This window comes from Osmerus eperlanus, chromosome 1 (assembly GCF_963692335.1).
Source record: "Osmerus eperlanus chromosome 1, fOsmEpe2.1, whole genome shotgun sequence".
NCBI lineage: Eukaryota > Metazoa > Chordata > Actinopteri > Osmeriformes > Osmeridae > Osmerus > Osmerus eperlanus.
Window position 1 is genome coordinate 20,610,815 of NC_085018.1, and position 10,384 is coordinate 20,621,198.

A 10,384-nucleotide genomic window follows, 5' to 3' on the forward strand; every position below is an offset into this window, starting at 1 on the left:
GAGTCAAATGTATCAGATTCAGGTTTTTATTCAATATTATCTTAAATAGCAATCATATTCCACAAACACATAAGTAAAAACTAAATCAATGCAAATTCCAGTTTTATTCAAGATCCATTGATCTCAGTGGTAGAGGCAGGCAAACGAGGGAAACTAAAACAATTTGCTCACAAAATGTAAACACCACAAATACTACAGTACTAGCAGATATTTATAATGATAGTTATAATAATGATAAATAAAATTTTATTTTTAGATTTTAATGTTTCAGGAGAAACGTCTTGCTTTAGAAAGCATATGCCCATGATGCAATCATTAAAACCCATTACTTAAACTTAGACCTATAGGTTGGAACAGTAATATGATGGTAAAACTTAATTTTAGGCTTTGGAATCATGCTCAGTGTAATTAAGCAAAAGTTCAAATCCTTTTCAGATAAGTCAACCAAAAAAGCTATTTTTGTGAATATCCAATCCTGTCTAGGTATTGTCCAAAAATATGCCTAAAGTCCTTCTATAGGTGCACATATAGCCTACCTTATGGAGCTTATTTAATTGGTAGAAAATCAAACTAACCACCCTGTTGCACTAGAGGTGCTTTAGAATATGTACACTATATACACAGACACACCCTGTACACTTTGCGTACCACTAAAAAGTTGTAGTCTTTGTGCTTCTTCATGTATTTGCATTGTCAAACGCTCTGGGGTTGTTGGAGCTCATCAGATCATGGAGCCATTATGATTCCTAAACGGCAGGAATGTAGGCTAGCTATACCTGAATCAAGCAAGACATTTCTTCCCCTTTTCCTAGAAGATTTAGAGAGGGAGGGGAGAACAGGTAGAAGGTCAACACAAAGCTACTGTTCCTGTGCCACATGTGCTTTGCTCCTAGATTGTACAACACACATGGCAAAGAAACAGCAAATGATGAAGCTCTTGATCCATCGGATGTCTGAGCTTGGCGCAAGTTTCCAAGGGATGTCCAGAGGCAGCAGTTATGGAGAGTCATGTCATGGGACTGAGCACTGCATTTAATCGTCTCACTTTAATAAACCCCCTCAGCTATGTAGCAAATTGCTGATAGAATGCCAGCTTGACCCTTTCAATATGGTGGCAAAGCTTAATAGCAGGCCCTAACTTCAGGTCCATGCACTCCTGTACAGTGGGGAGGTTAAGCAGGAGTAGAGCCTGTCCATCAATCTCCTGTAAAACACATACAAAGGTCAAAGGTCAAGATAAGGTATTAGAGACATTATACGTTATTGGGAATCATTCTGTTGATCTTGTCAGTATGTCACATGAATGTACCAGGGAATATTATATTACCTGATCCAAAAAGATGCGAGCCAAGGGAGCACAGTCAGTGGTCTTAATGAAACGCACTACGTCAGTCACACTCCACTCCAGAGGGCTTGTATCTAAACACAGCTTTGGTGGCACCTCTGTTTTGGAGCTCTGCAAACCAGCACAGAACGAAGAGATGCATAAAAAAATGTCAACCACACACTAGGTAAAGACATGACTTTGAAGAAACCCGAATTGGCCTCATTTGAATGTATAGTCACAGTCCAGCACTGGCAGCATGCTAACCTTTGGCGAGGGAGGCCGGTTCTCATCATCGGAGAAGGATGGGGAGCGAGGTTTCCTGCGCTTACGGGTTGGCCTAGGTGTAGCAGGTGGGGAAGGGGACGGGGTCGGGGGTTGAGACTTCCCGGCAGAATATTCAGAATCATCCTGGAGGTCATCCTGCAGCTCTGAGCCAGAATCTTCACTCAGAGAATCATCATCATCTAGATCCTCTTCCTCACCACTGCCCTGTAACACCAACACGGGTTATGGTCTTGGGATTCAGACCATGTCAAAAGGTGAACCACATGGTGTGTGTCGGTGTGCGTGCGTTACCTGTGGTGAGCCAGCAGGCGTGTTATCCAGTGAGGCTGAGGAACGTCTCTTCTTGTGTACGAAGAGTTGCTTTCTCCTCTTCCTCCGCCTCCCTCGTCTCTTGGCTCCTCCCTCCAGGTTCGAGTGACCCCCAGGAGGCCGGCCCACTCGCTTACTCTTCTTCTTGCCATAGTAATAGGCTGCGGTGAACACACGCACATGGATGACTAGGGGAAACTATGCAGGCAACACAATTCATCTACAGTATATGTAATCTAACCGGTTATCTAAACTATTACATTTCCTGGTTAGAATGTATATTTAGCCAAAACATAAAGACATTGAACTTAGAGAAGGTTCAACTGACTGTATTTGGTCTTGGTGAGGACAGAGCAATTCTCTGAGCAGTGCTCCAGAACCATGCGTGGTCCAAACAGGTTAGGGCAGCACTCCAGCTTGATGCAGGTTTTCCTACAGAAGTCAGCAACACGGTCTGCAGTGCGCACTATCTCCACCGTGGCACGGTAACTCTTGCCTTTGTACCTTATGATAAGAAACACAGTCTCTGGGTTAAAACGAGACACATCATACTTATGGTAAAAATTACCGTTACCTTGAATCGGCCTCATTAACTGAATGTACCAGGATTTCACATCTGTCCCTTACTTGGCTTTCAGCGTCTCCCCGTGGCCATGCCAGCGCCCCTCCTGGTCCAGCTGCAGCTCCCTCAGCACACGGCTGGGCTTGTAGGCTGAGTTAATCAGCAGGGTCAACACCTGAACAGGACACACAACAGAGAGGGCTGACAGATAATAGTTGTACATGGAAGGATGTTAGTCCTAATGTTTAATAGCAAACTATCCAGGCCTCCCCACCTCTTTGAGGACCAGTACACAGTTGCCTGGGCCAATGAACTGGGGCAGCTCAGCAATGCGCCCCTTGTTCAGGTAAGGCCCAGAGAAACACCGGTGGTTGAAGTAGATTTTGGGGCAGCAATACTTTCCATTTCCTTGTCCTAAGTTACGGCACAAAGTATTTAGTCAGAAAGGAGGGAATATTTAACATGGCATCAAAATAGGAGTAGTGGTGGTCAGTAACAAAATACTACAAAAACAACCCTCACCTGTCTCTGATTGGCTGGCTGACTGCTGCTTAAAAGAGTCAGGTGACGTGGATTTGGGCAGGGCTCGGCTATTGAGTAAGAGGCAGTGGTTAGGGGCAAAGTGCAAAGGACAGAATGTTAATCAAACTAAGATGAATAGCCAGGACAACATTCCCTCCCTCTCAGTCCTGCATACTTACTGTTTCTCAGGTTGCACCACAGCAATCCGTCTCTGCTTTTCAACTAAAAGAAAAGTGTTACAAATTAATAATTAGTATAAATAAATAAATACAATTTTTAGTTGTCTCTCACTGTCCCAAAAATAAGATATGCTTTGCTCTACATGGTAACAAATACATACACTGGAGGTGGCTGACCACACAAATATGTGTTTCCCCTCTAGAGAACACCAACCTTTAGGCTTTATGGGATAGAGGAGGGGGTAGCCATTTGTCTCGCACCAGCTGACAGGAAAGATGTCTAATGAGTCCACGTGAACTATCAGCTCTGGCATTGGCTGCTTAAGCCCTGAACAGAAAGAAAGGAAGATGGATAAGTGTACATGAAGTTTATCTGTAAGCGCTTTAGCATGAACAGCTCAGATAAATGCTCACCTTCCAGGCTAAGCCACATGTGCTGCCCTTTGACCTTGGTGACTGTTGCAACATGAATGTGCTCAGGCGAGAGAGGGTTCACTGCCTCCAGTTTCATGGTTTCCTTAAAGCTGTGGTCTGTCTGGTCCTGAGAAGAGAACAGAAAAGAGGGAGGCTTTCACAAGCTAGCTTTACTGCATGTTTTGGGGTTGTAAACACACTGCAATATGTGCACTGTGGTGCTCAAGCAGTTGCCCTAACTCACTGTGGGGAAACAGTGCTGTGGAGCTGCCTCGGCCTCACACTGTTTAAGGTAGTCAGCCCAGTCAAAGTCCTGCCCCTGGTATCCTACAGAATGACAGAGAGGGGAATATAAATGAACGCAGTGAAGGAAAACCCAAGAGACAGAGGGCAAGGGTGGAAAATCAAGCATGGGAAAGAAAGAGAAAGAACTTTGAGTCATGAAGGAAAACATCAGAGTTTTCCAACCCAACACACCTTTTGGGGAGCTGAGAGGGACCCCGTTCTTGAGGCTCCACTGAGCAGGAAAGATCCCAGGACTGTTTCTGTGGCACAGGAAGGATCTCCCACTGTCCTCTGGCCCTTCATCACAACGGAGATCATCCATCTTCACAAGGAAGTACTGCTCATTGAACACCTGCAGGAGATATGAGTGAGCATGATGTGTTGTCTAACCATCTCACCTCAGCAATGCTAGTGATGATGCAAGTCAGTCGAAGAAATAACTGAGGGCAGTATTCAGACAGAAGAACAGAGTTAGAGGTGAGGGAGGATATATAGAAGGCTATTGCCTTGACGACTGTGGCAGGACTGATACAGAAAGGGGCAGCAGGGTCGACAGCTTCCAGTTTCATCCCCTCGGTAAAGCAGTGGGTTGAGATTGCAGGTCGGTCCTGAGGCGCACAAAAAACATACCCAATTAGCACAGAATAAACACCACCCAGACCTTTAAAACACTGGAACATGGTTTACCTTGGAGAACTCTTCAGTCAGTGCCACATCCTCAGCATGATCTCTGATTCGCTGTCTCACATCTTCCCACTCTTCTTCCTTGCACAGGGGGATGAGGTCTGAAAGAAGGAAACACATCTTATTGAGAAAAACCAATGTAGCAATGTAGCAGATCCTGTGTAAATTGGCTTATATTGCTATCATCTGAACAATATCGGTCATTAATCAGTGAGACCGGGATCTCCCAGGAAGCGGCTGACCTGTATGTGGCCTAAGGGTGCAGGCGTTCTCCTTAGCCCAGCCAGGTGGGTGGAGGCGTGGGTGGAAATAGTAGAGCCAGAGGGAGGAGAGAGGATCTGGGAGTCCCTCTGTGCCAAACAGGCGCAGTCTTAGCCTGCCCCCCACATTCTCCTCAACCTCTGCAGCCCAGGCCACCGCAGGGTCTTGGCTGTCCTGCACCTCCACACTGCAGCCTGGGCTCAGCAGATCCACTGGGTCCTTCCCACGCTGGGGCTGGGGACAGACATAGACACAGAGACAGAAAAACACTCAGTAATACACACACGACAATGGACACACTCACAAACTCATACATATGGAGGATGTGCTGCCAGGAATGTGCATTGCATTTGTTATAAACTAGAGTAGAAGAGAATATAAACGACATCTAAATCTAAACTTCACTGTGCAAGGGTTGGATACATCCTCTCAAGGAAATGGGTCATTGAGCAGACAGGTAAGAAAGACTAGTTTCTGAAACACACATTTCAGACTCCTCCTTGTCAGCTGCCTCTAGTATAAGTGTGAGGGCCAAGCATGCTCTTACCCCTTCCAGCAGGTTGGCAGGTGCGCTGCACTCCTCTGCCAGGGCCCTCTCCAGCAGGGCCTCCCAGTCCGGGTGTTTCTCACGCACACCTGAGAGGGAGACACAGAGAGGGTATTACCACACGTACGATAAGGTCACAGAGGTATGACACTGCCAGCATATCCAACACTGGTACTTCGTCACAACTGGTCACTATTTTGTGTCAAATAAAGCAGTGATATTGGGTATTATATTCAACAATCATGTCCTTTATTGTTTGTCACTACTGTGTAATAAGTGATTACACTGATAGCTCTCCTCAGCGCTCTCACCTTCAGGAGCCTTCATGACTTTGCCCTGCTTCCTGCTCCATCCAAGCGGATGAAGGTCCGCTGTCATGATGTCACACCAGAAGTCAGCGCGACGGTCATCCTGGTACCCTTCGTAGCGCAGCAACAACAGCTGGCCGCAGGTAGTAATGATGGAGGCCACCCAATAAGGTCCATCTGGCTCTGAGCGTACATACACCTCCAGCTTCATGCCCGGGGTCAAGCCTGTCTGTAGGCCCTGGTCCACCTGAGACACAGGGGGTGGAGGGGTAGAAGAGGACACAGAGACTTACATATTGATATCAGATAGTTGGTTAAGTGGCAAATCATTCTTACACTCATCTGAGAGTGTGCGTAGAACAAGACTTGTAAGGAATACATTAGGAATATGAAAGACATGTTGACTTACATGTTTAAAGGCATGATGGGGAACAGACACTGCCCCATTCTCCTCTAGATAGTCATCCCAGCTGAAGTCAGACACATCCTGACCAGAGTCTCCATCTAGGCAAATGCACAGATAAACATTGTATATATTTTTTTCGTCGCTGCAGTAACCTGCAGTTGAAAGGTACAGTACTCACCAGACTCCAGAGGCTCATGGCTCATGTTTGGTCTCCCTATAGGCCAGGTCAACAGCTATGAAGAAACACAGAACAGGGCAGAGGTCACTAGTATGAACAAGAAGAACCCACATCTTAAATACCACAGGAGAACAGATGGCAAATACACCATCAAAATTAGACACAAAATTCCATCTCTGAGGTCTTCATTTTTTGGGAGTGAACCATGCCTTTAACTTGGGATACGTCCAGAATTTGGCTTCATTGTTTCAAACAATTTTTTTCCAAAAAAGAATGTGGCATTCACATCAGAGTTTCACACATTTAAGTTTCCGCCTACTGCGAAAAGCGGATAAAATGAGAAGATGGCATTTCTAAACCAGCAATGAGAAAGCATTAGGGATGACAATGGCTGTGGGGTTTATGTAAAGGATGCGAAGGGTAGCTCCTCTGTCACCACTGCTCCATTCAGCCGGCCTGTCAAGCCTGTCTTTGTCATCCCTGACGTCTCTATTAAAGACGAGACGGCCGTCAGACAGGCTCCCCCTGAACACCGGCCGGCCACCACGACCCCCGCACTCCTGCAGGATCAGCCAGGCCCTTTCACACACGACCCCACTGCCCTGCCAGGCTCAGCTAGCAGGCTCACACAAACACTACACACACAAGATATTGTTGTGCTGGGGGGGAGGGGGGGTTACACTCCAACACAGGAGTGGATGAAAAGAGCAACAAAGAAATGTACAATGTCTCAACCATCACATGTCGATGTAGAATCAAACTGATATTATCAAAGAAGTCTATGCTATTAATAACATGAGAAGGGTTGATTTCCCCCCCCCCCCCCCGATGTAATGGACTCCTTTGTTATATATAAGTGATCTATAATGCTAGTTGATGGTCATTTTCAAGATACAGAACTATTTTATATAACAATAACAAGTCTTTAAAGATAAAATAATTGGGTCTCGAGTGTCTAAACTTCAGATCAATTCTGATAGTTCGGTGGGCGTAGACTTATGCAAATGTTTAGTTGATTGACAGCTTCAAATATTGCTTTGGAGGGAAAAAGGACACATGCTGGTTGCTTAGGTGTTGTATTTCCATATGGACTGAGAGGAATAGAACACACTTCCCTGATGATACATAACTCATATTTGAGATTAGGTGACATCAATGTCAACTGGTTGATCCTGGTAACTGCTCAAAATGCAGAAGTAAGACAACTCTTGAAATAACAATGTCATTATTGTCTTGTACTTTGTGATGATTGTAGTACGTATACAATTACACAAAAACATCCTTATTACTTGAAGACTTTACAGAATCTTTAAAACACACACACAAACTGCACAAAATGAGATGGCCTTTTCCTGAAAACGATAGCCTACACCATTAACCCTTGTGCTGCCTTCGGGTCACATGACCCAAAGGTTCATAACGAACCATCGTTGTGTTTACCCAATTTTACCCAATACAAAAACAAATACAAATAATTTTCTTTTAACCTTCGCAATGTGGGGGGTCTGAGACAGCCCAACGGTTAAAAGAAAATGCTTCACTTTGTTTTTGTATGCGGTAAAGTTGTCGCAATACGACGGTGGGTCACAATGACTGATGGGTCAGAATGACCCGAAGATAACACAAGGGTTAACTGACTCACCCTGAAAGAGAAACCAAACTCAGTGAAGGTCTACAGTGCCCACACAACCCTTGCAGATATGTCCCTTCTAGCTCTTGCTGGATCATATGATCAGTGTTTAACATACCATAAAAGCATATGCAGACCAGGCAACTGAAAGTAAATGCAAAAAGACAAACTAGACAACAGAAGAGAAACTGTCTCTAAAAATGTATCTTAAAATGTCCTGTGACGTTCACACAAAACATTTGAAGTTACACTTGAACCAAAAAAAAAACATAACCCTTTAAACATCAGGGTATACTGTCAACCATTGATTTACTCTTCAGAGAGATGGATATGGCCACCATCGTATTTCTGGAGTATGGAAGTTGATAAATATGTTCTAGGTCATCTGACACATCTGTTTTGGAGTACTACAGATTTGATTGAATAAAAAAAAAGCCAAATGATACACCTCAGGCGTCAGTGAGTGTCCAAGCGCTGTCGAAAATTAACAATATTTTTACTGACTGCATAAAACGTATATAGGCCTACCAATACATAACACAACCAGTCAATTGATAGAACGTTTCATTGCGGTTTGTCAGTTGATAGAATGTTGCTCGGATTATTCAAGTTGCATAACTAAGGAAGTTGATAAGGAGAGAAAACGTTGCTATTGCCAACGTTGAAAAGGTCCAATGTACAGTATCAATGCTAGCTCCAAGTAGCCGTATTATAAATAACTTACACGAAACCCCAAAATGTAAACATCCAACTAAAATGAGTTGATTCCCTTAGTATAATAAACAGCTTTGCAGCGTGCAGCGGTAATAGATAATAGCTTAACCATCCGAACAAATACGAACGGCTTAATTCCAGAACAGATTGCTGTGAATTATCCGTAGAGGCTTTCAATGACTGGTTTCTAACTGACAAACGCAGTCTTCGGCATTAGATGGGCCATTAATGCAATTGCTTTGCAGACACTACCGCCGATTATCCAACTTTACTGGTAGGCTACGTCCATTGAGGAGAAAGGCACGGAAAGCAAGAAAGAAAAAAACAAACAAAATAGCGTCTATTTTTGTGCCATGTAGGTCAATTCTGATGCCAAAGGCACAGCGGTCGAAGGGGGGCTTATTCGACACATGCTAAAAACGCCTGTGACCAAGTCAAGTTACTGAAACGTCATGGCTTGAGCAATACATAGCGAGCAATAAGGGCGCTTGCACTCGACCGAGCCCGAGTCATCTTTTTTAGAGACGGGAAAAAAGATGCAGACATCACCAAAATGCAGGTTACCATAATGAGAACATAATAAACAAAACATAGTATGTGAGTATTTAGTCACAAAATTCGTTTCTTACCAGTAAATAGTTTTTCAAGTCGGTTTTAGATGCCGTTCCTTTCCGCCTAGTCGTTCACGACCTCATTCCAATATGGCACAAACTGCAACTGCGCATGTTCTGCCGCCTATATCCACGTTCTAAGCCCGGATAGCTTATATTGTCGGTGTTGAGCATGAAAAAATGACTTCCATCTTCACACAATAAAATTTGACATATCCAAAACCAAGTATAAAATCCAGAAGGAAACTAGCAAGATTATTTTTCTTTTAATTCATACTTTTTCTTTTCGAAAAAGCTAATGTCCAATAAATCGTCTATGTCCGACTGGGTGCACGTTTGGTCCAATTCCCCTATGGATTCAACACTTTGTTAATCGTTGAACTAGAATAGGCAATGGATTGCATTCATGATCGACCCACTTTCGTTTAATGTCATTTAAGTGATGAAATACAAACTGTGATGTCGACTTCAACCATCTTGAAAAATATTCGAGTTGCTTATTTCAGCATCATTGTTCGGTCTATCGAAAATATAGCAATGTAAAATAATAAGTGTTATTTTATTGGAACGGTTGAATGCACACACTGTTGACAAATTTACAAGACAATCGTTGATGTTGGCATAACCTGCTTGCCATGGTCAAGAAAGTAGCATACCGATTTTTTACAGAATCTGGAAGAAATCGTGATAAGAAGCTTGATAATTTTTTGTTTGCTGTACAATGAAAAAATCAGTTTCAATTACAATGTATGAGCTAATTTAATGTTTAATAAAGCTTTCATTAACATGTAGGCTAAAAGAATATCCGATAGTGGAAACAGGTTTTTGCCGCTCACTTCGGCGATTTGCAGCCTTTCACTGTTTCACCCTCCACAAAAGACGAATCTCTGTAGAATACCCGTTCTAACAATAAAGAAAAACCACCGAAGCGGTCCTTTACACGTTGACAGCTATACAAAACGATTGAATAAATGGAACACGGAATAAGGTTTCGTGCATAAACCGTCTCTAAATGAGTTTACTAAAGATTAAAGCGTAGCCTATGCGAATCCTTTTTTATTGAAATTTCAACTTCAATAAATTAAGTAGGCCTATTTCGAAATAATTTTTAATCGCGGCTGGAAATTAGGCTGTTGGGTAAGCAGAAAGCAACATCTCTCAA

General features: G+C 43.5%; 1 protein-coding gene across 1 annotated transcript; it reads right to left on the minus strand.

Annotated features, from left to right (window-relative positions):
* Positions 1-12: 12 nt before the first annotated feature.
* sfmbt1 (Scm like with four mbt domains 1) lies at positions 13-9,345 on the minus strand. The gene is made up of 21 exons (XM_062469606.1): positions 9,241-9,345; positions 6,268-6,322; positions 6,093-6,187; positions 5,687-5,930; positions 5,376-5,464; positions 4,810-5,062; positions 4,571-4,668; positions 4,390-4,491; positions 4,076-4,235; positions 3,843-3,925; positions 3,599-3,725; positions 3,399-3,512; positions 3,185-3,227; positions 3,006-3,073; positions 2,758-2,897; positions 2,549-2,658; positions 2,250-2,425; positions 1,904-2,082; positions 1,592-1,816; positions 1,328-1,456; positions 13-1,204 (listed from the first exon to the last, which is right to left on the minus strand). Exons 2-21 carry the CDS (start codon positions 6,290-6,292, stop codon positions 1,064-1,066), a joined length of 2,601 nt encoding a protein of 866 aa, XP_062325590.1. The 5' UTR covers positions 6,293-6,322; positions 9,241-9,345; the 3' UTR covers positions 13-1,063.
* Between the last annotated feature and the right edge of the window lie 1,039 nt (positions 9,346-10,384).

Coding starts and splice junctions, on each gene's coding strand:
- sfmbt1 (XM_062469606.1), bottom strand. CDS start 6,292: ATGAGCCATGAGCCTCTGGAGTCTG. Junction 5,931..6,092: donor CCCATCATGCCTTTAAACAT/GTAAGTCAACAT, acceptor CCTGTGTCTCAG/GTGGACCAGGGCCTACAGAC. Junction 1,457..1,591: donor ACCGGCCTCCCTCGCCAAAG/GTTAGCATGCTG, acceptor GCTGGTTTGCAG/AGCTCCAAAACAGAGGTGCC.